The sequence below is a fragment of the Lacerta agilis genome, chromosome 6, assembly GCF_009819535.1.
Source record: "Lacerta agilis isolate rLacAgi1 chromosome 6, rLacAgi1.pri, whole genome shotgun sequence".
NCBI classification, from domain to species: Eukaryota; Metazoa; Chordata; class Lepidosauria; order Squamata; family Lacertidae; genus Lacerta; species Lacerta agilis.
Window position 1 is genome coordinate 29523308 of NC_046317.1, and position 27949 is coordinate 29551256.

At 40.8% G+C, this 27949-nt stretch overlaps 1 protein-coding gene across 2 annotated transcripts in view; it reads left to right on the forward strand.

The window, feature by feature from the left end:
* The first annotated feature begins 12053 nt into the window (after window positions 1-12053).
* ADGRL4 (adhesion G protein-coupled receptor L4) overlaps window positions 12054-27949 on the forward strand; it is an 81521-nt gene continuing 65625 nt past the window's right edge. For both annotated transcript variants that reach the window (XM_033151746.1, XM_033151747.1), the window contains exons 1-2: window positions 12054-12765; window positions 14590-14754. In XM_033151746.1, coding sequence (XP_033007637.1) covers window positions 12639-12765; window positions 14590-14754 — 292 coding nt within the window. In that variant the 5' untranslated portion in view covers window positions 12054-12638. The remainder of the gene's footprint in view (window positions 12766-14589; window positions 14755-27949) is intronic.

Consider the following 27949-nt stretch of genomic DNA (forward strand, 5'->3'; position numbering starts at 1 on the left):
TTCATCTTTGGAGTTTAGGTTAAATAATTCCCATTATTTTAACATTATTGTATATGCATGTAGTAAAGAATAATAGCCTTTCTAGATGGCAATTTTAAAACAACAAATTGCTTGGGCAGCACTTGTGGAAAATTAAGCATTTTGCATTTTGCAAACAATTTTCTCCCCGTTTCAATGCACAGGGTCTCAGAACCCATTGATAGGCCCATGTTTAAACTGCTAATCACATGCCGCAATTTGTCATTATCTTGTGTCAAAGGTCAAATCGCAGCTTGTGTTCATGATCCAGCCAACCCACTCTCCTATGTGATCCAACCTAGCAGTTCAAAAGCACACCAGCACAAGTTGATAAATAGGTACCACTGTGGTGGGAAGGTAAACAGCATTTCCGTGCACTCTGGCACTCGTCACAGTGTCCCGTTGCACCAGAAGCAGTTTAGTCATGCAAATTATATGACCCAGAAAGCTGTCTGTGGACAAATGCCTGCTCCCTTGGCCTGAAAAGCAAGACGAGCACCACACTCTGTAGTCGTTTTGACTGGACCTAACTGTCCAGGGGTCCTTTACCTTTACCCTATGTAATAAAGGTGTGGAAAGGTGTCCAGCCAAATGCAGAGTGTTTACCTGAACTGATTTCACCAGATAAAAACTTTATCGCTCCACCTTCCATTGGAGCCAATATTTCCATTGGAAATTTCCACTGTTAGTAATGGAGCTTGATAAATTGTGCCCATTGACAATATCAAACCACCAGGTGTATGAATAGTCCCCTTAGAATGACATTTGAAGCTGAAGTTTCTAATACATTATTTTTCTCCCTATTCTTCCTTGATTATATGAGGCATTGAGGGAAGACCATGAAATTATAATTTAAATATCCTGATAAGAATGGATTAGTTGTGTTCCATTTTTAGCTCTTATTACATTTTTTGTCACCAGCCTAAGGCTGCAGATTGCGTATAAAGTATATTGGGCTTTAAATTCAATGATAAGTCATTCTTAGGAGAAAGAATTTTGTGATAACACAGGCACAAGATTAATCCACTCTGATGACAGCCTTACAAGTCTATCAGAAACAGAATAAGGTGTGAGATTTATCCATCCTATTGACAAGGACAGTGAAGTGAAGGGGAAATGGAACAAAATTAGTCTATTTGCATGACAACCTAAGACTATAATCATATGGTTCCACTCAAATCCTACAGTAATGGCCCACAAGGAAGCAGCATAAACAAGGCACATCACTTAAATCTGCAACGTACTCATCAACCTTTCCAGTCTTTCTACAGAAAGTTATCGCCAGTGAATAAAAATTAATTGCAACTTTCTCAAATACATGATAAACACAGATGAATGTGTCCTACAACAACATTCTTTCTAGACTTCATTTTACAAGTTTAAGAAAGGATAGATCCTTGCAATGTCAGGAGGGAAAAGATGGCACCCTCTTTTCAACAGGCATAAATCAGCTCAACTTAGGAGAGGTTTATCACTCTAACCAGCTTTTGGGCATAGCCCTTAATCTCCAGTAAGAGAATCTTGAGCTACATAGAAATAAAACAAAGAACTGAGTTTATGAGGTGTATGAGAGAATCTTTAATATATGAATTAAACAGGTCACAGAAATGCAAACAATTTGAGAAAGCGAGACTGACAATATGCTCTCCAAATCCCACCAAGCTATCAAGAAGGTTCTTAAATAAGGATAGAAGGGAAATTTGATTCGGTTCATGTTTAAAGACAAACCTATCCAACTCACACTTTCTGAAGTACAGCAGGTCTTAGAAATCTGCACTTCTCTGAATTCTGCAATGCTTTTCTCCAGCAAAATAATGTTTACAGAAATGCATAGACAAGGGTAAAGTAGCATGTGTTCATGAAAATAACATAGGAAAATGCATTACATCAGGGGGGGAAATTGCTTTACAAAAATGTTTAAATTAGGAAAAATTGCATAAAGTTGCTGATGAATTTTCATTAAGCGTTTTTGCTTTTTGTAAAATAAATAAGTAAAATAAGTCACAAACTGAGATGGAAGTGTGGAGATCTGGATTTAAGATTGGAAAAATGAGAAGCTGAGGGAAATTAAAACTGACAGATTGCTCATCCCTAATCTTAAACACTTGGATAGTTCAGCTAATAATAATATCATTACTACTAAAAATATGATATAATTGCATTTATAATGCTTTCCTTGCAAGTTAGCATTTGTGATACTTTAAAGAATATGGGAACTTGACACTTGGTCCTCACTGTAGTTACTTGATATCACAAAGAGGCCTCTTAAATGGCTGAAACGGGAAGAGGCAGGAATAAATTAAAGCAGCATGAACAGTGCTCAGTACTAAATTCAAAAATGAAAAACTCAACTCTTATCAGCCAGGACAAATCTAGATGAACATAATTTTGGAGGCAGTGGTGCAGTTAGGTAATAACCGTCTCCGGACTTAATGGTCTCATGGGGGTGGAGATGTTCTCAGATAATAACTTGCATTACTTCACGTACTTCAAAATGTGGTAATCCAGCCCAGCTGCATTTGACAGCCCTCCTGCTAATTCTCATGTACGGTGCTTCATACCTTTGCCCTGAAATTCCTGCCACAATGCACACCTGGGGCAGCAGTTTTCCATCCTTGGCTACGGTTGGACTGGGACCATCTTGTTTTCCCTTAAAGCAATGGGAAGGAAATAGGAGTATCTGGAGAAAGCACATACCACATAAAATTGTTTGCCACACCATTTTAAAGTGTGATGGCTGATGAAGAATTTTGTACACTATACAAATAAGAGTCGTTGTCATTGTTAATAAATAACAATGGCAACAACATATTCAAATGTAATATCACAGTGCAAATAGCTATCGGGGCAAGACTTCAGGAACTGTAAAATCAAAATATGTATTTTTCAGGATCTTTATAAACAGCAGTGCAAGATTGAATCCAGTCTGTTAACAGACTATCCCTTGAGTGACTATAGGTTTTAAGCTACAATCCTATGCAGTGCTACTTGGGAGTAAGCTTTTGCTGCATATTCTTCAGGTCTGTCTCTCGAGAGGATACATTATTTAATAAGTAAAATTTAATAGCACCTAACACTATTTCTATATGGCTCTGTACGTCTGTTTGACATTTCCTGTGTTCTTTTGTTGGGAGCTATAGCAACAGGTATGAAAAAGAAATTATTAAAATCACAACTTTTTTCATAAATAGATGCTTATTTAATTTAAAACAGATCTTCTAGCTGAATGTCTACAAGATTTTACAACTTGAATTATAACTTTCTGAAACCTGGAGTTTCTTCTGGAAATGATGGCAGGTGTAACAATGCCAAAATTGTGGGTAACTGTTGTGTTGTTTGAGAGGTCAGAATGGCACAGTTAATAGGGTTAAAGGTAAATATTCCTGACACCTATTCACCTAACCAGTGAGGGGGAAATGGTGAGGTAAATGATGCTTTAAATAGAAAAGTAGTATGTTTGTTGAGAGGCTCTTTATGTGGGCAAGGAGCAATAAAACACAAGGGACCTTTTAAAAGTGCAGAAAATACTGAGGCCTCTTGGATAGTTCACAGAAAACATCAGCTCAATAAGCTGTAGATGTCGATATGGCAAATATAATATGACAAACTATTAGAAAAAAATACAGAAGATATAGCATCACTGTACAAATTTGCAGCTGTGCAAACTGCAAATCCAGTACCAAGTTAGGTTGTGGTTGTCTAAATTTAAAGGTATGTGACCCAAGCAAGCTGACTTGCATGTGTATAGTCTCAACAGGACTGGATGTACTGGGGGGGGGGGGGGCTCTTGTCAAAAATCAGTCCCATGCCAACATCTTGTACACAAAAAAGGCTAATACATCAAGGAGTAGAACATGGGTAAGCAAACTTAGGCCTGGGGGCTGGATCTGGCCCAATCGCTTTCTAAATCCAGCCCGTGGGCATTCAGCGTATTTTTACATGAGTAGAATGTGCCCTTTTATTTAAAATGCATCTCTGGGTTATTTATGGGGCCTGCCTGATGTTTTTACATGAGTAGAATGTGTGCTTTTATTTAAAATGCATCTCTCATCCCCCCCCCCCAAAAAAATATAGTCCAGCCCCCCATAAGGTCTGAGGGACAGTGGACCGGCCCCCGCTGAAAAAGTTTGCTGACCCCTGGAGTAGAAGCTTAAAAAATACTTTATGCTACATCCTTATGTACACTTGCTTGAAGAGTAAGCCCATCGAAACGCCTTATATTTACTTCTGAGCAAACATATGTAGGATTATGCTACTAAAGTACTATGAAAGGTACAAGAGTTATGTTTCTCTGGTTTGTTGTTGTTCAGTCGTTCAGTCATGTCCGACTCTTCGTGACCCCATGGACCAGAGCACGCCAGGCACGCCTATCCTTCACTGCCTCTCGCAGTTTGGCCAAACTCATGTTAGTAGCTTCGAGAACACTGTCCAACCATCTCATCCTCTGTCGTCCCCTTCTCCTTGTGCCCTCCATCTTTCCCAACATCAGGGTCTTTTCTAGGGAGTCTTCTCTTCTCATGAGGTGGCCAAATATTGGAGCCTCAACTTCAGGATCTGTCCTTCTAGTGAGCACTCAGGGCTGATTTCTTTGAGAATGGAGAGGTTTGATCTTCTTGCAGTCCATGGGACTCTCAAGAGTTTCCTCCAGCACCATAATTCAAAAGCATCAATTCTTCGGCGATCAGCCTTCTTTATGGTCCAGCTCTCACTTCCGTACATTACTACTGGGAAAACCATAGCTTTAACTATACGGACCTTTGTCGGCAAGGTGATGTCTTTGCTTTTTAAGATGCTGTATAGGTTTGTCATTGCTTTTCTCCGAAGAAGCAGGCGTCTTCTAATTTCGTGACTACTGTCACCATCTGCAGTGATCATGGAACCCAAAAAAGTGAAATCTCTCACTGCCTCCATTTCTTCCCCTTCTATTTGCCAGGAGGTGATGGGACCAGTGGCCATGATCTTGGCTTTTTTGATGTTGAGCTTCAGACCATATTTTGCGCTCTCCTCTTTCACCCTCATTAAAAGGTTCTTTAATTCCTCCTCACTTTCTGCCATTGAGGTAGTATCATCAGCATATCTGAGGTTGTTAATATTTTTTCCAGCAATCTTAATTCCGGTTTGGGATTCATCCAGTCCAGCCTTTCGCATGATGAATTCTGCATATAAGTTAAATAAGCAGGGAGACAATATACAGCCTTGTCGTACTCCTTTCCCAATTTTGAACCAATCAGTTGTTCCATATCCAGTTATAACTGTAGCTTCTTGTCCCACATAGAGATTTCTCAGGAGACAAATGAGGTGATCCGGCACTCCCATTTCTTTAAGAACTTGCCGTAGTTTGCTGTGGTCGACACAGTCAAATGCTTTTGCGTAGTCAATGAAGCAGAAGTAGATGTTTTTCTGAAACTCTCAAGCTTTCTCCATAATCCAGCGCATGTTCGCAATTTGGTCTCCGGTTCCTCTGCCCCTTCAAAATCCAGCTTGCACTTCTGGGAGTTCTCGGTCCACATACTGCTTAAGCCTGCCTTGTAGAATTTTAAGCATAACCTTGCTAGCGTGTGAAATGAGCGCAATTGTGCGGTAGTTGGAGCATTCTTTGGCACTGCCCTTCTTTGGGATTGGGATGTAGACTGATCTTCTCCAATCCTCTGGCCACTGCTGAGTTTTCCAAACTTGCTGGCATATTGAATGTAGCATATTGAGTGTAGTTTCTCTGGTAAAAACGGCAAATAAGATAGGTCTGTAGATGTAAACAAGTCATAATTATGGATCACAGAAATCCATGATGAGTAGTGTCCAATTGGCCTCCCCCTGTCAATAGAAGGCAGGGAAAGTGTGGCAGGCAATTTTCAGCAATTCCCCTTCACCCCTGCAACCCTCTATTTAAAAATGATTCCATCAAAGGTTCTTCTCAGAGGCAAGTGACATTAAATCCAGTACAGTCTTTAAACTAAGATCTCTTGTACTGCTTTGTCCAAAGTAAACACAGACACTGCACATATAATTTCCTGCTTGTTCCTCTATAGATGCATATCCATGAAAAATGTTATGTAGCCTACAGTTTCAATTTCTATAATTCAGCAGTACTAACTGTGCCTTATCCAATAAAGACTTGTTTCTCTTATTTTTGGTATGAGTCCCTTTGCTCAGTACCGTGTTGTTGAAATTCGGTTCATTAAATATGCAGTTTCCTACATTGCAAAGCTAACGACAACAGCTACCAATGTTCATTCCTGTGTGAACAAAATTAAGGATGTACAAATGTCATTGCAAACTCATGTTTAATTGGTATTTAACAGTACCTGCTGTAAAACTGAGGTGCAAGTCCCCCTTGAATAAAATCAATCAGTAGAGACTTGAATCAAATCCATCAGTAGAGACTAACTTTATTCAAATGTACAGGCACTCATTTAAGAATTTGCTGTATAGTTAACTTAAACTGCAATGGTATTTCAGTAGTATGCCTCTTTGTGATTAATAGGGCTTGCTCCCAGCTAAGTAGGTATAGGCTAGAAGCTTATTCTTCTTTTTAGAATTGGTATTAGGGAAAATAAGGCTTTTTTGTGCCTTTAAAAGCACAATCAGGGCCACCAAGACATAGCTGATCTACCATGGTAAATATGAAGTTGTTTGGGGACAGCGGATGAAAAAGTGGCAATAACTATATCTGAAACTTTAAGTTATGTCATTATCTCCAGCAGCCATTTTGTTATGCCATGCTAGGGTTGCCATAAGTCAGGAAAATCCCAGACATGGCCTCTTTGGGGAGGGCAACCTGGCTACCCAGGGGGAATTTTTCACTTTTAATCAAAGGGGGGTTTATGGGTTTGTTTTTTTAAAATGTGTGCGGGCAGCTTAAGTTCAAGCTCCTGTTCAAGCTGGGCTCTGGCTCTGTTTCGGGCTCTGGCATGGGTAGTTCCGTTTTTGTTTTTGTTTTAATTTTTGTGCATTAGCGTCTTGGGTTTAGGCTCAGGCTTGGGAATGGGCAGCCCAGGCTCAGGCTCTGTATCGGGCTCTGGTGGCTCCAGTTTTGGGAGGGGTGTGTGTGTGTGTGTGTGTGCCGGCAGTTTGGGTTCAGGCTTGGGCTCGGGAGTGGGCAGGAGGGCTCTGGCTCCATATTGGGGTCTGGTGTGGGCAGGCGATCACACAAAAAAACTCAACAAGTTAGGGATTTTTACTTCTTGAAATATGGCAACCCTATCATGCCTCCCCCCTTCATGGATCACTGCCTTGTCGTGGCGAAGGGGCTTGAATAACTCTAAGAAGCTATGAGCTACACCGTGCAGGGCTACCCAAGACTGACAGGTCATAGCCGAGAGTTTTGACTAAATGTGATCCACCTGGAGAAGGAACTGGCAATCCACTCCAGTATTTTGCCAAGAAAACTCCATGGACATAAAAAAGAAGCTTTGAGAAGAAAGTGAGAGTTTCCAAGGCATGCTCTGGTTCATGGGGTCATGGAGAGTTGAACACGACTAAGACAACTAAACAAATCATGCCTCCATGACAGCCATTTTGCGACTGACTTCCTTTCTCACAATGTACCCCTGGTCCAAAAAGGTTGGCAACCCCTGTGATAAACATATAAATCGATAGAAAGTATAACTGAATGCACTATAAGCAATAACATTAACAACAACAATAACGGATGACAACCTAAAACAGATTGCTTTGCTACATAGAGGGATGGACAGCTCTTTTTCTGGTCTATATTCTTACTCATGATTCCATTATTTGCTACTTCCACATTAATCTGCACTAAAAACAACAACCCTCAAACTACTTTGAAACCCAAAGTAAAATGAATTGCGATGTATGTATTCTTTCCAAATATATATTCTCTCAAAACAAAGTTTTAAATTCATCTTTTGATACATTTAGACTGCTGACAACTGTTTTTCAACATTAGCTCAATTAGCTAAGTGCCAATTGACACATTATTCTGAGATGTGTAAATCAGGTAATTTCGTACGGGAATTTGCAAAGGCCAGATTCTGCATGTGTTGTGAGCTAAGTGAGTATTTCTCATTGTTTGATAAATGGGATATAAACTCATTTGGTTTATTGGAGCCTGGGCTTATTGGACAATCACCATCAAACATTTTCTCTGAGCTGGCCTTACTTTCTGAAGAATCTATACAGAGTCTCAAATTAAAGATAGCAATGAAGTGGGCAAGAGACTAATGTGAATAGATGTTACTTTTGTTTTTCACAAAATTTCTACTGTCTCTGGCAATACAGTTGTCCCTTCCATTTCCTAATATATAATTAACCTTGAGACCATTTTGCAAAAAATTACACAACTCTTGGAAATGACTCTCTTTCTTTCTCTCTATATATTCTAGACCCAAGTCTAAAGTTTTGTAGATTTTGACTGCATCAGGGATTCCCCCCCCCCACCAGTGGCTACTGAGATTTCACAGCAATAAGAAAGTCTTGGCAACATTGCAGATTTCGAAGGCATTTTCTCACATGGTCTACTGTTCCTTCTCATGTGTCACTCCACTCTTTATCCCTATATACTGGTAGATATTATCACTAAATCCAGGTGGTTTTATCTCCCAAATGTCTCTAAAATCTTCCATTTCCTCTTCATTCTCACCACAAAAATATAAAACTTGTCAAGTCCATCATCCTCTTCATCCTTGATTACTGCGACCTCATTTTCTTCAGGCTCCAGCTGATACCCTCAACATTCAGTTTTACCACTAATCTGTTGTGAAAATAATCCTCCATTAAGATAGTGCTCTGACATTCCCAAAATTGTCATCTCTGCTGGCTCCCCGTTGCCTGCTAACATCTGATGTAAGCTTCTCATATTATCCTTAATGGTTTTATGAGCTGACCCCTTTCCTGCTCGTCTCCGCTTTTCACCTTTCATTCCTACCTTCTCAGCTCATCTAAGCTCCTCATCAAGATCTTCTCTCCCCCCGCCTCCTTTTCACCTATGAGCTTCTTATGTGCTTTCCTCCTCTTTGTCAGTCCTCAGAAAATACTGTTGAAATACTACTGAAAATACACAGGGAACAGTTCCCATGCACGTGTATATCTAACCAATATGGTAAGTTTCCCATTGCAAAAGAGACTAGAAATATGTCTGTCGTGCAGCATAACAATATAACATGATTCCTTGGGGAAATCTTTTTGTGGAAAGACACAAGCCAATTCTTAAAGCCAATTCTTAGAAGGCTCGGAACAAGTAGGGTCAAAATTAATACAGTCTATTGAAATGGCACATCAGGTTAGTGATAGTGGAACTGTATGTAGATTGGATATTAGGGCAACACCCACCCAGACAGGAAGCACCTATCAGAAAGTACTTTTGTCATGGGCCAGGAGTCGGCTTCACCTGCTGCCAATCAGTCTTCTTGCTCTTGATGAGAACCAGCAGGCTCCAGCTTTCTTAAGCAGGGTTTCCAGCCTCAGTCAGTTTCTGGAAACAACATTTGTCATTCCATTGCTTCTCGTGATCTTGGCTTCTTGGCTTTTTATGAACCCCAGATAGTCTGGCTACATGAACTGAGATATTCCTGACCTTTAGGACTGGACTGAACCTTGTATACAGACTCTGCCTCCAGGCAAATATCCCCAGAGACTCATCTGGTTGGCTAGCTTCTCCCTCCATTGAGCTCTGTTGTGGCTGGCTGCACAGGACTACAACAGCTGTCATCCCAGAAGTAGAACTTATTACAAAGAACAACTTAATGTCCTCTAATATTCCTGGTAAAGCTGAGTCATTTCACTTCACATTTATTTGCTTCTGCAAGTTCCAGACAACCAAGCAAAGCAGAGACAGGGAAACCTGGTGCAGAATGATGTCATGTCACATGAGTCACTATAGTACCATCCTAGATCCCTCACTTGATGAAAAAGAGTTGGGATGAGCATGCTAACTTCATCTTCCCAGACTGTCTTTATCACCCATCCTGAGGTGTGTTTGGGGGGTATGTTCTGTAGTTGGGAGGCTGCTTACCTGTGTATGTTCCCTTTTCAATTTAGGACCATGGAAGATCGTGGTTCTAAAATGTGGAGGGAGCTTACACAAGCCGAAAGGCTCCCAACTTTAGAGGTCCCCATCATGGCGAGAAATTTATAATGTCTCAAGGTTTATGTTATGAGAGGGGAAAGGGAAGGTGAGATGTGAAGTTGCTGTTTTCAGCATCCTCCATAACCACACCCAAGAACAGCTGGGATATTAAGGTTGGGACGGTATTTTACACAATACCTTACACAATTGCTATAATAACTCCCAACAACAACCTTTCTGGTTCTTGGGAAAATAAGAACAGTTCCCTGCTGCATGATGTGAGGGGGGTAGTGGAAGAGAGTTAAGTGCACGATGGCATGCCCAGCACCTGCTCAGTTGTGTGTTATTGTGCAGGGGGACAACAGTGTGCCACCAGCAGAAGCCGTCCCATCTTTTGGCTAAATAACTCAACCCTGGGTAACATGGCAGGTGTTGCAACCTCAGCAAATGGAAGTAGAAATGGCTCCTCTCCACTCTATGCCTGCAGACTACACTGTAGTCTGATGCAGGCAATGAGAGTTTCGCCTTCATAGAAAGAAAGCTGAATTTTAAAACGGAGGGAAATGTGCTTGCTGCCTCCAGCCTACCAAGTAGATGTGGAAAGAGGAAACACTGTTTTCATATTACTTTCTAATTTTCTCTCGCAAAGAGAGATTTCCTGTCACTGTGGCTCTTGCCTGCTGTTACAAAGTTGGCAAACTTCCATATGCAGTGACAGAATGGCTGCAGTTGTGAGATGTGTTTTGTCTCGCATAGCCTTTCAGGGCATTTTTTTTTTTTCAGAAGAACAGTAGTGCCCTCCCAAATGGGTTCCTGTCTTCCATAAACATAGGAGAGAAGATCATGTAGATGGATCTGAGAGGCCTGAATTCTGTGGTAACCAGATGGATATTGCTTTCAGAGATCCAGAAGGAAGAACTCTTTCACCTCAGCTGGAAAAACTAACTAGAGATAAGTCAGCTCTAGGGCATAAGCTATGGACATTCCAGAAGAAAGTGACCCAGCGGATGGAGCCAAGCTTACCAAGACAAGCTGTTCAGTGAAGAGAGCACAGGTGTGGTATTTCAGGTTCTGCCTACCACACTTCATGTTCTGCTGCCTGAGGTGCAGATAGCACTGGCAAGCTGTTAGAAGACAGAGCTGTATGTACCATGTAGCCCATAAGCTAGCCTCCTGCCTTCAGGTGCAATGGAAGATGAGATCTGGTAAACAGTGCCATCAGGATGGGAACTTCCAGCAGTACTCCTTTTGGAGTTATAACTAGTGTGATATTTCACAATGCAAAGCCACCCATGACTGTAAAGCTGGTCAACACCTAGCACCACACCCAGTTGCTGCCTATCCTCAAAAGAAAAAGTTGTGTGGTTCTATTCTTGGGAACTGTGCACTCCCTGATAATATAATTTATTGACTTCATACACTGTTTTTACTTTGATTTTTAAAAAAATCCAACACCATACAGAAAAATTCTCAATAGATTAAGACACTCAAGTAATCCTAAAAAGTTCTAAGCATTTCTTTTCCACACATCATCTTAACGTGAGCACCGCATGTTTTTGCAGCTGAGTTCCAGTGAAATCAAAGTTCCAGAGATAATTTTATAAGATAGCAGCAGCAGCAAGGTCCTTTTTCCACCATAAACAATTGGGATAGAAATATATTTTCAATGATAGTAGTAATAGAATACAAAATTTGAAAGAGGTGTATAGCAGGAAGCAAAATATATCCAAGTGAAAGAGAGACTGGATGTGTGCTTGTCTGCATTACGTTGCCATATATTCCCCCCCCCCCATTCTCTGTTAGGTGCAGCAAAATTCATCTTCTCCCCACCCCCAATATTCTTTGCTACTTATCCTCTAATTATGATTACATCACCCCTTTAAGACCTTAACATGTACCTCCCTGTTTAAGCCTCCCTGCTGGTCCTGAAATTCCTTGCTGCACATTTGGCTTCCTGCCTCCTTCCTCCCATGGCTTTATATCTTTGTTTTCCACACAAAAGAAGTCTCAGTGGATTTCCTGTGCCTCCTTCTCATGCTGCTGCTCTTAAAGTGACTGAATTTCAGACTGTGATTGGGACATCTCTGGATAGCCAACGAAAGAAAGTCAACACGGAAGCAAACTACAGATTTCACCAACTCCTTTCGGGTGCTAGAATTCTGATTTGCTCAACCTTCTTCAGGCAAGGCTGATGGGATTCTGGTAACTGCCTCACCATTTCTTACTACTCATTTTTCATTCCTGGTTACTCCCCACAGCTTTCCAAGTCCATTGTGATCTCCATCCACTGTGCTATCCTCAGTCTTTGGTTCTATCCCTGTATCCTTCTTAAATCTTCTTGTTGGTCCCTAACGCTCCATCTCCTCAAACTCTGTGCTCATGCCTGTCTCCTGCTCAAACACCTATCCTCACTCATATTCATTCATCTGTTTTATCAAACTTTCTACACAGTTCCTTTCCTTTGCTCTCCAGCTGATTTGCTGTTCAGCATTTTAGCTCACTTCATCCTTCCCTCAAAATATTTGAAGAAGCATATGGACAGGCAAATGGCAGAATAAAGAGCTTTGGCATTTCGCCGCGATCCGCTTTCCTAATGGGCATGGGCAACCCCTTTGCACACGATCATACATTTTCCAGCAGGGCCAGATATTTTGTTACAAAGGGATTCAAGACTGAGCACTTCTTAGAAGCACCACCCATGAAACTTCTACTGGTCCTAGGTAGGTAATTTTATTTCATGAATGGTTAAGTTGTATGTAAGAGACAAAACTGGTGAGCAGGGTGTGGAAATAGGGAAGAGAAAGTTTGCGAGATCCATGTGGGACAGCCAAAGCACAGTAATAGAGCGTCCCCGGCATCATCAAGTAGGACTGGGATGGACCAATGGTCTGAATCTCAAGTAGTTTCTCAGGTCCAGCTTTGGAAGTTGCTAGATTTGTCAAACCCACCTTGGCAAAGAAACTCCAATGACTGCAGAAGACTGGCATGCATAGAAGTTGATGACAATAATCCCGTTAGCTCAAATGAATTCTGACCTTGAGAAGACAGAAATGCTATTGCAGTGGCGGCGGCGGCGAATGTGAATATTATCCAGTTTGTTAAACCAAGGCCACATCTCACAGATGGCCAGATTCGGAAATAATAATAAGAGGTTTTCTGTAGGGAAGAAGCACATAAATAATGCATAATGTGATAGAGGAACGGAACAGAATTATATATTTACAAAGTTGTATAATCATGACCTTTAAAATGTTTTTTGGACATTATTATTCATAGAAAGCTACTTCTTGTTTTTCCTGCAGTAATTAATCTTGGACATAAAGCACTAAGATGGCGATTCAAATATTAGAAAGTAATATTAGGGTTAGGAGAGTATTGTCCAACAACTGCTTACTTTATGAAGTTTAGGCTGCTATCCTAAGCACCCTTAAAAGATAGTAAGCTCCCCTGAAGTTACAGGGATTTCGTCTGAGTAAATGGCTTGGTCTGCATTGTTTGCATTCTGTTTCCTTTTCCTTTGTTTTAACGCATTTATTTATTTATTTATTTATTTATTTATTTATTTATTTATTTGGAAAACAGATTTTCCACTCTTCAGGGGGAGAAAGGAAAGCTCAGAGTGGCTTATGTGAAATAGTAATAAAGGTTGCCATTATGGGGAAATGAATTTATACTTAATGTTTTCAAAAGCAAAGTTTCATAATGCCGAAACTCGTTGCAATCACCAGATGTAAGGAGAATTTGAAAATCAGCCTGGGCTCCATTATCACACTCAAGATGAAGCAAATAGCTCAGGCATACTGTAGCCTTGAAAAATGGAGAAAGTGTTCTGAAATGATACTGCTATTGTGTGTAAATGTAATCTTCCATGAAGTTACATTGTTGGACTAGTGCTATGAAAAAGTAATGTTAAAATGCTTGTTGTGGGGAGGGGATGTGTCCTGCAGATGCACAATGTTTTTTGTCTCCTCTGTTATGTTCTTTGAACTGAGAACTATTTGCCACTTTTGCCCTGTGCAGGGAAACATGGTAGCATTAAACACTGATGTTTCGTTCTTTTGGTGTGATTGGTGGGCTACTTAAAAATGAGGCTGCAGTTTAGATTTAATTTTAAATTGTATTTTAATCTGTATTTTAATGAATTGTTTTATGTTTTTGTTATGATTTTATTGGTGTTAGTCGCCTGAGCCCGGTTTGGCGGGGAAGGGCGGGGTATAAATAATTTATTATTATTATTATTATTATTAAATTCAAAAATACTGTGGAGCTTTGTTTGATGTGCAGTATGTTTGTGTTTACTGAACACACTTTAAGGCTGATGCTTTTCAAGACAAATCCATATACTTGAAAGCCTAGATATTTGAGCTTAAATCATTCAGGGGTTATAATTTTGTTTTAGAGCCTTGTTCAACAGGACTCTTTAGCAATAAGATTTTTCAACTTAATGCCAATTTTATTTTGTCCCAAATGTGTTTGCCTAAAACTGATTTCAGAACTCAACAACTACAAAGGCAAAACTCACATTTCTTTTAAATTCCATTTAGTGTTCATGTCCACACTGCTGGACAGTAGCTACTCCTCCCAGAACTGTACCATCCCATGCGATGAGCGAGCAAAATGTGAAGTTCGTAATGGACGCCAAGGCTGTTTTTGTAGCCCAGGATTCAGTGGGCCCGGCATAGAGAAGCCAGACAGAAATGGATGTTATGGTAAGCAAGCTAATATTCATTGAGTTTCTTACAAATCATTATTTATTTTATTTTATTGGGTTATCTTTAGCAATCTCTTCTTCCGACAACCTTGTCATTCCAGCATGATTTGTAGATGTAGACACTGGAAGGTCACATGGTTATTTTAGACTTTGTTCCTGGTATTCCTGCATTTTTGTATGACGTGTGGAAAATTAATTTTGTCACCCAAGTATCTCCCTTTGCCAGTGTGAGGTCAGGTAATGAGTGCTGACAGGATTGGGACCCAGGTGGGGCCCGTGAAAGAAACAAGCTGAGGTGGAATGAGCATGCTCTGGGAAACCCTAGGGTTTGCAGAGTATGAGAAATATTTTTAAATATAATTAGGAGATTAATGTTCACACTCACACACATACGCCCAACAAATCAATGAGGAATTAGCATGCTGAGTGGCCATGGCGTGGGTAGAGTCACTTGGAAAGGAAAAGCAGAAAAGATGGGTTGGGAATGGAATAGAGTATCCTGGTGTGGGCTCTGGCTAGCTGGCTGGATGCCTGAGGCTAAATGGGGAGGTAGCACCAAAAGTCATGAGAAGAAGAAAGTGGGGGGGGGGGGTTGCACAGCCTCAAAACTGTGCTTTAAAAAACTTTAACAAATGAAGCCTGGGATAGCTCAGTTGGTAGAGCATGAGACTTTTCATCTCAGAGTCATGGGTTCAAGCCCCACATTGGGCAAAAGATATCTACATTGCAGCGGATGGCCCTTGTGGTCCCTTCCAACTCTGATTCTATATACAGTCGTACCATGGAAGTCTAAAAGAATCCGTTCCAGAAGTCCATTCGACTTCCAAAACATTCAGAAACCAAAGTGCAGCTTCTGATTGGCTGCAGGAAGCTCCTGCATCCAATCGGAAGCCACGGAAGCCCCGCTGGATGTTTGGGTTCCAAAAGAATGTTCACAAAACGGAACACTCACTTCCAGGTTTGCAGCATTTGGGAGCCAAAATGTCTGAGTGCCAAGGTGTTCGGGATCCAAGATAGGACTGTAGTTTGTACAAAATACTGAAAGGCTTGATTTATTTCAGTTGAAGATTGCTTCAGATATCCTACTGAGCCAACATCTCTCAAAAGAAATGTGGGGCTTTTTCAGTCTTCTATAATGACTCTCTTATTTGATGAAGTTTGATTGTTAGCATCATTTTGATGCGTCTCCTCTTTCTTTACTTCTTTCAAATACTGTAGAGCCCTGGATAGGAGGACTCAGGTGAGGAAGTCAGGATGGTCTCCGACAGTTGGTGTTGATCCCCCTCTCTCTTTCCCCTCACTTAAAGCATTAATTTTTGAGAGTTTGCCTTCATGTAGAATACCTGAGGGGATTTCACAGGAAGATCAAATGCAATGGATGAAAGTAGCTCACTTTCTTAGAGGGGTCCCACCAGGTTCTCACTGGATTTCACCTAAATAAAAATGGAAAGTGAAACCAAGGAGAGCTCTAATGATAAGAGAAAGTCCTCAGTGGGGGGTTCCATTCATACTTGCTCCACCATTGTTTCCCTGCCAGAGCAAGCCTACGCTTTCTTACTCAGACAAAAGTCACACCTCGTTCAATGAGGCCTGCTCCCAGGAAAGTGCCCAGAGGATTGCAAGCTTTTCTGCCCATGACTCCCGAAACCATATTGACCCATTTGTTTTTAAATGTCAGATGTTTTAGTTCTTCAGTATCTGTGAATAACAAATATATGGGGAGCCACAGGGATCCATTACAGACATTCAAATTAATGTGCATAGGTTGGGATAGAGCATGTTGCCCCTACACCCATTCCTTATCCATAAATACTGAAATAATTTCTCTTTTCCATGAATACTAATACTCAACCATGCATTCCTAAACAGACTTTTGCATGGACAAAAGAAAAGAGCCCCAAGGTGGATGAAATGGCCCTCCCAAAACACATTGAATGATAGAATTGTAGAGTTGGGAGGGACCCTGAGGATTATCTATTCCAACCCCCTGCAATGCAGGAATATTCAGCTGTCCCATACAAACCTGCAGTCAGGACCATATTCTAACCAACTGAACTATCCACACATGACAGGATCAAGGAAAGAACAGTACACCATCTAAATGTATTAATCCATCCCTTGGGCCAAGTTTAGTCAACAGGCATACACACAAACACATGAAGTAAAAATTATGGAAAGATAAATAAATGAGTTTTAGGTTGCCTGTGCATTCATAGCTTCTAGAAATCTCATAATAACAAAGGCATGTGGGGGGGGGGAATATTACACAAAATGACGCTGTTTCCAGAGGGGAAAATATTGTCATAATCAGTCTAATCTCTGTTTATAATGGAAAAGGAGAGGACAATGACCATATCCGTGTGATAGCCTACATGGCTGACTGGAATGGATTTTACTGGAATGGAGTTACCCTGAGAGGAATTTGTCCTATCATGTTCCTGTCGTTGAGAAACATGTTTATCAAGTGATGAGTCTTTAATTTTCATGTGATCACATGAATTTGTTACTACTCCAAATCCCTTATATTCACCAACGTGTGAAAGGAAAAAAAGGGGGGGTCTTCTGTCACACAGCAAAAGAACTAATGCGAGCCAAACACATGCTTAATTATTCCATGAAACCAGGAATGACTGAGCTGTGACCCTCCAGTCAGCATGGCCAATGGTCAGAGATGATGGGAGTTGTAGAGTATTAAAATATGATACATATATATATACACACACATACAGTGCTTTTTTTCTTTTAACATGTTTAGGGTTACTCTCATTTTGACTCAAGAAAATCACCATTTTATAGTTCAAATTGGGGAAAATAAATACAGTAAATGGACAAAAGTACAAAGATTCACAGTGTTTAGGGGTATGCGTACCCCTGCGTCCCCCCAGAAAAAAGCACTGGGTGCGTGCGTGCACGCACACATGCACACTGCTAGTTTAAAATTTAAGCAATAAAAATCTGGCCTTTGAAATATGTCTACTGTAATTTTCAAGGGGATGCTTAAGGTCTTATGTTCTACTGATTTCAATGAGGCTGGGTGCTTCACTTTCCCTGACTTGCACCTGGGAGCACCAAATCTGAGTTCACTGAAAAAGACCAAAGGGATTTTAGTAGGTCCATTTGCCCCTTCTTGTGCGGGTGACTTCGCAGGCGGACCCCGGACCTCCTCTGTGAACTAGCCTATTGCAGACCACATTGTCTTCCTGCTGCCAAATTGGCAAACAGTGGCAGGAATTAGAGGTCGTTCCACTTCATGTGGGGCCAAGTGACCAATAGCTGTGCTTAGCCCTGCACCCAGGGCAAGGATAAATTCATGGCCTGCTGGGCCTTTTGACCTCTCTTTCCAAAGGGATTTTAGATTTCAGTGGCAATGGAGTATATGTAACATCAATCTGGGAAACTATAATCTGTCTGTTAAAGCTTTTATCTGGCTTCGCCTACCTACGCAGATTCTGCTTGCAATCCTAACTCCTCTCCTCTCACTGGTGGATCTTTACAGAGTGGTTCCCTGCCAATTGTGATGGCTTGAGTGGAAGAGGGCAGTTCAAATCCCTGAACCAGTCTTCAGTCGTTGTGTAATGGCAATGAGGCTGGCTCAGCTCCATCTCGTCACCTTCCAAATACTCCTTTTTGGTGCTGCTTTGTGGGTCCTTCTGGCAGGGATCCTGCCAAGTGGGCCACCTGCTCACACGTTTGGCAGACAGTGGGAAGCCAGTTTAGCCAGGAGATCTGGGCAAATGGACGCCTCTGGTCATTTCAAACCCTCTTTCCTCACGCTACTTTAAAGGATGAATTATGTGCACTTACCTGGGAGTAACTCCCAATGAACTGTTTCTGTTTGCCTAGCCTTTGTCTCTTTTATTGTTGGATATACTGTGGTTTTTGTTGTTTGGTTACTGCTTTATTGTGGTTTATTGTCAAGAACATGTTCACTGGCTTTGGCAAGGTGAATCGTCTCCTGCATTAGAGAACTCCGGGACACAATTTTAAATTTCCCCACAGTACTCCATAGTGAGTTGGTGGCTTCCAGGGCCAGCATCAATGGTGGTCCCTGGCAGAGTTCATGAGCCACAGCAGCTGCCCAAGCTTTCTGGGTGAAGATAGTAGGAAATTTCTTTAAATTGTTTTTACTGAAATATTTTCATGAATAACAAAGCTACATATAGCATTTCTGTTTTCAATACATAGTCTTTTCTACAGGTTGGTTACATTTGGTGTGAGACATTGCTATCGTAGGCATTGTGAGTTTGTGGGGGGGAGGCGGTGGAGAGAAGGGGGTAATGTTATTTCCTCTTTTTGTATAGTGTATGTGTGAAGTTTTGTGTCAGCATCACATGGATGGGTTCTTTATCTATTCATTCATTGGTTTTCATCAGTGGTGCGGGAAATATTCTTGGGAAAGCAAAAAAAAAGAGCGTTTTTGTATAGTGTATATACAAACACTTTTTGTATAGTGTATGTGTGAAGTTTTGTGTCAGCATCACATGGATGGGTTCTTTATCTATTCATTCATTGGTTTTCATCAGTGGTGCGGGAAATATTCTTGGGAAAGCAAAAAAAAAGAGCGTTTTTTGAAGGCAGTGGATCGCACAACTCTTGGCTAATCTTCTTTGTAGTCTTCTAAGAACATATTTACCATCTGCTTTTAATTGGATAAGATCTTAAAAGGATTAAAAGATAGTCAGGTTAGTTATTAGCTTGAAGCTAAAATAAGTGGAGCAATGCTGTGGCTTAATGATATGTTAGATCTTGGAGTGTGAGTGTGTGTTTTTCTCCTCTCCCTTTCTCCTAGGAAGTGCTTCTGGAGATAAATGCCTGTTACTCTTCAATTTATAATGTATGCTTGCTAGTACAACAGTCCTTCTGTTATCATCAATGCAGATTCTCTTTCATGTATGCATATAAGCCGCAGCTCGCCAAATGACACACACAGTGCAAGCATGTTAGTTAGATAGGTGGCAACGCTCACTGTTGCTGTCATTAGTAGCAATTTAACAATTTTGCACCTGTTCAGTAATAGCTGGCTTTTAATGATATCCTTAATGATGTTATTTAAATACGTCTCTTCTCCAATCTTAACTCTGGAGCTTTGTGTTGATATAATCAAAGAAGCTGTAGTAGCTATTGGTTTCAGAAGTAACATTCAACCTTTTTTAAACAAAGGATCTGTATGATTTTTTTTGAAAGCAAGAAGAGGTTGAACTGACAGTTGTTAGTTTAATTCATTTAATGTGTATACTGCTATGAAACAGTTCTTTACTCTTTAAAGAGACAGTGATTCAATAACGCAGTGTGTCTTCTCCAGATTGTCCATGAAAGGAACTTTGTCAAGTAAGATAACTCAAGCAGGGAATGGGATCTAAAGATCAATGTGCTCTGCCCCATGTTAATCTCATTCAGAGCAGGCTCAGTGAAATGAAAGGGCATGACTAACATAGGCCCATTCATTGCAATGAGTCTCCTCTGAGTAGAGATGGAAGGATCTGTCATTTTTGTTTCTCAGAGATTCTCATTTTTCTGATCTTAAAAACAGATCTCAACGTTTTACAGGTCATAGCAAATTTTATTTTAAAAATTCTCGTGCAAGTTCTGCAGCATCATGCTGCAAATTTTTAAAAAGCATTTTTAAAAAGGCAGTTATCAAAAATATAAAGAGAGCAGATGAAGCCAAAGACACCAGCAAAGGTCACATTTAAACAAATGTTGTAACATGAGCCATGGATAAATATATCCTAATCTTATCATTATTCTTGTCATGTGGTGATCGCTAAAGTTGCCACATGCACCAGGGAACTATGGTTCCATTTTCAGGATGGAAAGACTCCTGTTCAATACTCTAGAAAGCCAACACTGCTCACAATATTGGGATAAATCAGGGTGGAAAACATCTGCCCTTCCAGATGTTGTTGGACTACAGCTCTCATCATCACTTGCCACTGGCTGTGCTGACCGGGGTTTATGGGATTTGGAGTCCAACATAATCTGGAGGGCCACAGGTTCCCCATCCATGTCATACATGGTGGGGAAAACAAGACCACCCAAATCTCATAGGTTCACATTTTTAGGAGGATTGCTGTGGATAATGTGTGTGTGTGTGTGTGTGTGCTAAAATCATGAAGAAAGCTGATGGTGATGAAAAAATGAGTTTATGTTGGATGTGAAAGAGGATGATAAGGAGTCAGATGACGAATTCAAATTAGAGGACTGAGCTGCTTCTTTAAATTGCAATTACAGCTTTAGGTATGAATATAAACCACATCTAAATTACAGAGAAATGGAACTTCCGTGCAGCAGATAACCCAGATCCAGAAAAATAATTCAGACTCGACCAAATAACAGTAGATGACAAAGAAGCCAATTGAAATGCAATGTTTGGGAATTTCCCCTCCCATATTAGAGATAAAGTGGGCTGACATACTTGCAGCTTTCCTGTACTGTTGTATAGTTTTGCTGCTGGCTGCCTGATGACTGCTGACTGCCAATTTGCTGTTTCGCTGGCACAATATTGAAGTAAACAGCATGATCACAGTGTTTACTTTAACTTTCTAAAATATGGCAGGACAATGAAGCTGAGCTGTTTGTTCTGCACAGGCCGGCAGGCAGGAAGGGGAAGAGACAATAGCCACAAGAATCCCTTGTAAACGTCAGTCGCAATTTACACTCTGAGAGATGAATCAATCTCCACACTAGCAGCTCGCCCAGCCATCGTAAGGCTGCATAGTGCCATATGAAGTTGGGGCTCTGAAAAGCCATCATGTCTCTCCTTTCCAACTGCACAGCAATTATATTTGCCAGAGTTTTTGAAGTAATTGTACAGCCTGTGTATATGTAACCACAGCTGTCCTGCTGCAATGATTTCCCAGACACAGCAAAGATATTTTGAAAAGCACAGGCTGCACATAATACATGAAAACTCAGAACCCCCCCTCCAAATACCAGTCCAGTCAGTTTATCTAACTTTAAGATCTCTCAAAACTCAGTGCTGGGTTTAGGGCGGTGTAGGCAGTTCCCATGTACAGGGTGCCTAGCCATAGTGACACAAAAGTAGTAGGAATAATACCGGTAATAATAATAATAATAATAATAATAATAATAATAATAATAATAATAATACATTTATACAGGTACCTACTGAAAAGATCCATTAAAAAGAAACTGCACCCAAAGGAATTATTCTGAAAATAAGAAATATTTAGGAGGGGAGGGAGCCACAAAATTTTGTCCTCATTCATGGTGCCATATTACCAAAGTCCACCCCTGCAAATCTTAATTTGTTAACTGATTCCACTGGAAGACAATGTGTTTTCAGAAGGTATTAAGATAAAGGTAAAGGGTAAAGGGACCCCTGACCATTAGGTCCAGTCGTGGACTACTCTGGGGTTGCGGCGCTCATCTCTCTTTACTGGCCGAGGGATCCGGCGTACAGCTTCCGTGTCATGTGGCCAGCATGACTAGGCCACTTCTGGCGAACCAGAGCAGCGCATGGAAATGCCATTTACCTTCCTGCTGGACCAGTACCTATTTATCTACTTGTACTTTGACATGCTTTCGAATTGCTTGGTTGGCAGGAGCTGGGACCGAGCAACAGGACCTCACCCCGTCATGGGGATTCGAACCACCAACCAGCAAGCCCTAGACTCTGTGGTTTAACCCACAGCGCCACCCATGTCTTTAAGATAGTGCTCTTCAAATTCCTGAAGGACTGTTGCCTTGTAAAAAGGCAAGGACTTGTTCTCTCCTGCTCCAGAATGGGCCCTAAATTACAGGAAGGTAGATTTCAACTGAGCATTAGGATAAATTTATTGACAGTTTACATTATAACCAATTAGTTGTAGGGGTGATGGCTTTGCCCTAGCTGGATTCTCAAAAAGCTGGATCTTTTTGCCCTAGCCTAGATCTTCAAACAGAGATAGATAGCCACCTGTTGGGGGTGCTCTGCATTGAGGAGGATGGTCTACAAGGCCCCACCCAACACCATGGTCATAATATGCATCATATATTTTAAGCACCTGGCTTCCCCCAAATAATCCTTGCAACTGTAGTCTGTTAAATGTGCTAGGAGTTGTAGGGCAAACTATAGTTTACAGTAAGGTTACCAGATTTTTTTTCAATGAATCCAGGGACACTTTTCAGCTTCAATGGGTTTTGTCAAGGGACTGATCTGTGAATCCGGGGACTGTCCCCGGGAAATGGGGACATCTGGTAACCTTACAGGATTCTTTGGGGGCATGCAATGTATTGCATGGATGTGATCTATGTCAAAGTTATACATTTAATATACAGTGGTGCCTCGCTAGACGAAAATAATTCGTTCTGCGAGTGTCTTCGTAGAGCGATTTTTTCGTCTTGCGAAGCACCAATGCAAACCGCTAGTTTTCGCTTTAAAAAAAATCGTCTTGCGAGGCAGCCCCATTGACTTTTTCGTCTTGCGGGGCAGCCTTCCACTAGCGAATGCCGTTCGTCTAGCGAGGCATTCGTCTAGCGGGGCACCACTGTACATAAAATGTATGTTTGAACACATTGTATTTGGAATCCTCTAAAGCGGTTACCTTTAAAAAGTTTCACTCTGGCAAAAGCTGATCTGAATTAAGCTAGCTGATGACTCATCAATGGAAACAGGAGCTGCAGAGCTCTCACAGCACGAAGCTGAAACTTGAGAAGTAAGTGTGTGCTTGTTGGTGATGGCTAGTGGTAGCAACAGCGGTTGCAGACAAGCTCTGCAATGCTGAACAAGCTTAGACTGCAACAAAATAGAAAATGGAAGAAGCTGAGAGCAAAAAACAACACATACACAGGAAAGAGACCCAATAAATGCAAGCAGATATTTTGCTGTTGACCCTGGCATAACTGTTTTGAGTATTAGGACCCAACTGAATCAATAAAAAATAAGTATTTCAATAAGTTGACTAGTTATGATAGAAAATAGTAGGATTCAAATATCTTTGTTCTTTAATTTGTATGTGTAACCAGAACTCAGTAATATACATGCAAAGTATATTTTCTTAAAGCACATAAAGAATATGTTCTGGTTAGCCATATTGATTCGTATGCTGTTGGTGGATTTTTGTCATTGTCTTGTTCGGCTGTGTATGTGATAAAGGGGAGCCATACCAGGGTGAAGGTGTCTTCTTCTATTTGTCCCCATGTCAGTTTCAGTTTATTGGTTAATTTTTCTAGTAGGGCTGTTTCCCATACTATTTTGTACCATTGGTCCATGCTTACTCCTGACAGGTCTCTCCAGTGTCTGGATCCAAAACACCCACCCATCCCACTCACACATGAAAACAAAGATTACCACAGCCAATCACAAACAAACAACCACACCCTAGGCCAATCCCAACCTCTCTCACCATCAAAGGAACACAAGTGAATAGCAGAGAACCTGCACAAGCGACGCTGACACAAAATCCCATATATATTAAGTAAAACAGAAACGTTGGCACCCAACCCCAACCCCACTCACCTCTCCCCCCTCCACCTCTCTCCCCCTTTTCTTCCAGCGTCTCAACAAATGAAACTGATCTGTAAAAAATGTTACTTGGGGGAGGGGGGAGAGAGAGACATTGTACATACTTTTGTAAACCAAGAAAATCTTTAATTAAAAAAAACAAAAAAATATGTTCTAAGATCTTGAAGGATCTAAAGATTGTAAGGTGGGAAAGAATTCTCTCTTTGCAAGACTTCCCTGGGAGAGCCTCTACCACTCGGTGTAGAAGATGATGCTAAGGTAGAAGGACCACACTGGTGTGGCTCAGTATCAAGCAGCTCTTGATATCGTCTTTCTATGATATGCCTGGTCTTTCTCTTATGAGAAACATGTGGGCTGAATGTCTAACCTAGCTCAAATCACCTTAGCCTGAGGTTACAAGCTGGTTCTTGCAAAGTCTGGCCCGAGGCATAGCTCCACAGCATGGAACAGTAAAGGCATTCCGAAAGCTAGTGATTATAGAAGCTCTTCACACTAATTCTCTTCTCAACCTGAGTTCAGATAGACTCTTGTAAGGGTCCCCTGCATGCTTGGAATTTTATCAGCATCTACAAAAAGAGTTGCAGTTGAGAAGGCGGCCCTCAATGGGTCAATTAGAACATTCCCTTCTTAGAACAAAAAAAAATGGGACGGTTTGATTTTACAGCAATCTTCTGATTTTGACTCAATAACTGCTTACCAGTTAATGAACACACAGCAAAGTGTTTTATTAAATATGAGGCAATAAGTCCTGCAAGATAACCAAGTGATACAAAGACTGACTTTTCCTCTCTCTCTCTCTCTCTCTCTCTCTCTCTCTCTTTCTCTCTCTCTCTGTGTGTGTGTTCATTTTATTTTTTTTAAACCACATCTTCAAGAAGTTTAGTAGCAATGGTTCTTTTAGATAACATTGCAATAAAAACAGAGTCCTGAATTAAAGGCCTCTTATGATTTTTATCATGATAAAACACAGGACTTCCATATTGCAAAAAGAGCAGTAGTCATTCCCACTCTCTTTTGCTTAATTAAATAGCCTGGCTAAGCCATAGTTCTGAGTTTCAGAAAAGCAAATTCTTAAGGTTTGGAGTGAGTTACTTTGCATGTCGAGGTCCCCAAACCACCCCTCAAATGAAACACACTTCACACAGAAATTTAAGTTTAAGGTTTTTGGGCATAATTTTGGCCACAACTTTATTAAAACACAAAATATGTGAGTGGTTGCTTAGGCATTGGTTCAGACTATCTGTCCCACTGGGGACAGAACTGACATCCACCCGCCTGTGGAAGTGGTAGCTGCAATAACGGATTCTATGTATATTGGAAGGTCAAAGGAAACAATAGATGTTTGGAACAAATTCGTTCTTTCACCTTGAACTCTTCTCATAGTGTGGGAAGGAAACTGCTGGTTTTGTTTTGCTTGGAGGATGAGGAGACTTAATAATCTTTGTTGAAAGAGTGGGATCTTATGGGAATCACTTCAGTTGCATGATAGCCTATGTAAGAATTTGGAGTATTCATGTCATCACTGACTATAAACATAGAAGAACAGAAGCTCAGGGTTGTACTTATTTTCAATATATTCAGTACAGATTTCCTTATATTGATATTAACGAAAATACACAACCCTCTACTGTATCCAGAATGCTCTATAGTTCTTAATGGACTGAGTCATGCAACCATTGAGTTAAAAGGGTCTAAAAACTACCTCATCTTTTCATTGTGACAGGGCAGCAGGTCTATCACCTGCCCTCTATATCATGTGTCCTCATCCATCCTGGCTTAGCTCCGTTCTTAAATTGGGTTTATCTTGGCTATAGTTTCCTCCTCGAGAAGACTAAAGGTCATGAATAAGGTTTATTGTGGCCATGCTGCTTTCAATTTTGTCACATCCCCCCCCCCCCCGGCAGTATGGCAATAGCAGGAGAATAATTGGCTGTAACTTGTTTGATCCTCTCAATTTTTTTGAGTACTTTAGTGACTCTTTTTGATAGCCACTGTAGATCCCTGCAGACCTCTGGCAAGAGATGCAAACAGCAGCTTTTTTGATTTACACAAGGTTTTAATTAATTATATGGTTTTATACACCTTTGCCTCCTCCATGTGTGTCATTTCACCACTGCGAAGATAATTAATGGGTTACTTTCCCTTTTCACTTGGAGTGGGTGTAATGTCTGCATTTGGTGTAGGGCATAGATCACATGAAGACAGCATACACACAGCTTGCACACACACAAAAATTTGTACACAAATAGTTCATGGAGGTCAAAGGATGGAGAACGCTATCCCAAGCCCCATCCGCTCATTGATTGCATCAGGATTTTAGCCCTCTCTACAGGACTATATCCATTGCAAGATACGTATGGTCAGTCTTTGAACAGCCTGTTAAAAACAATGTAACTCAAGCTTAAATCCACATGTACAGAACAGTTTTGTACAAGCCAAAGTGAGAACTCAATTCTTTTTGTTATGATTTAATGTTGCACATTTGTTACCTAGACACAAAGATCTTGTTTTTGCTACAAGGAAAATGAAACTTGCCCCCAAAACACACCACAATAAATGGCTATTTTCTACCAAACAGATGAATCCAATCTTTGCTTATTTTAAAGGCAGCTATGTAATGGGTGCTGCAATTTGAAAGAATAGCTCGAGTGGATATGCTTTATTCATAATGAAGGCTGTTCACATGACCAGCCATCTAAACAAGTTATTTTGAGAGTGGACATAAGCTTCAGCAGTGACTAGCATATATCTTTATTTAATATATGTTTCTTGCAAAGAGCCTAGATTTCTTTGGAAAGAAAATGTGTCTCATACAAAGCTTTGCTCAGAGAAGGGAAGAGAAATGACTCAGACAGCAAGGTCACATTGTTGCCCGCTCAAAAAAGTAGCAAGGGGAAGATTATTTCTGAAATCACATCCTGGACACTTAAGTGGAAGAACAGATGCTTTGCTATTCCACTGGCCCTGGCACATAGCACTCATACAAAAAGGACAATTGTGCTGACATTGATCTATTCAAAAAGGAGTTCACCAAAACAGAATAATATAGCCTAGGTCAGGCATAGGGAACCTTCGGCTCTCCAGATGTTTTGGCCTACAACTCCCATGATCCCTAGCTAACAGGACCAGTGGTCAGGGATGATGGGAATTGTAGTCCGAAACATCTGGAGAGCCGAAGGTTGCCTATGCCTGGCCTAGGTAATGTAACCTCTGATTACCTATAGCTCCTTCACTTCTATTACTAATGATATTCATAGTACTTTTTAATGTGCAGTGTCTTGCAGCTTTGGAAGGAGAGCTGCATCTCAGTGGTAGAATATCTGCCTTGAACACAGGTCCCAGTATCAACCCCCCTAAATATCCAGATAGAGCTGAGAGAAAACCCTGTCTGAAATCTAGAGTGCTACTACAAGTCAGTATAGACAATACTGAGATACTAGTAGGTAGTTTCCTATGTTATGTCAAAGGTCCCGGTTTCTTTACTGCTAAGCATTGGACACTTTGGCTATGGCAACATCTGGACCATGCCTAGAGATTCAGTGCACATTTAAAGCCGAACCTATCCAATTCAGACTTTCTGGAACAATATGTGAACCAAAACACAGCCATCCTTCAAAACACTCTTCTGTTTTGACTGGCTTGGCCAGCTTGGCTTTCTAGTTTTGTGTTCTGCTTATAGATTTCCCTACATTTTTTGTGCTGTTTACCGGTATTTATTTGGTGAGTG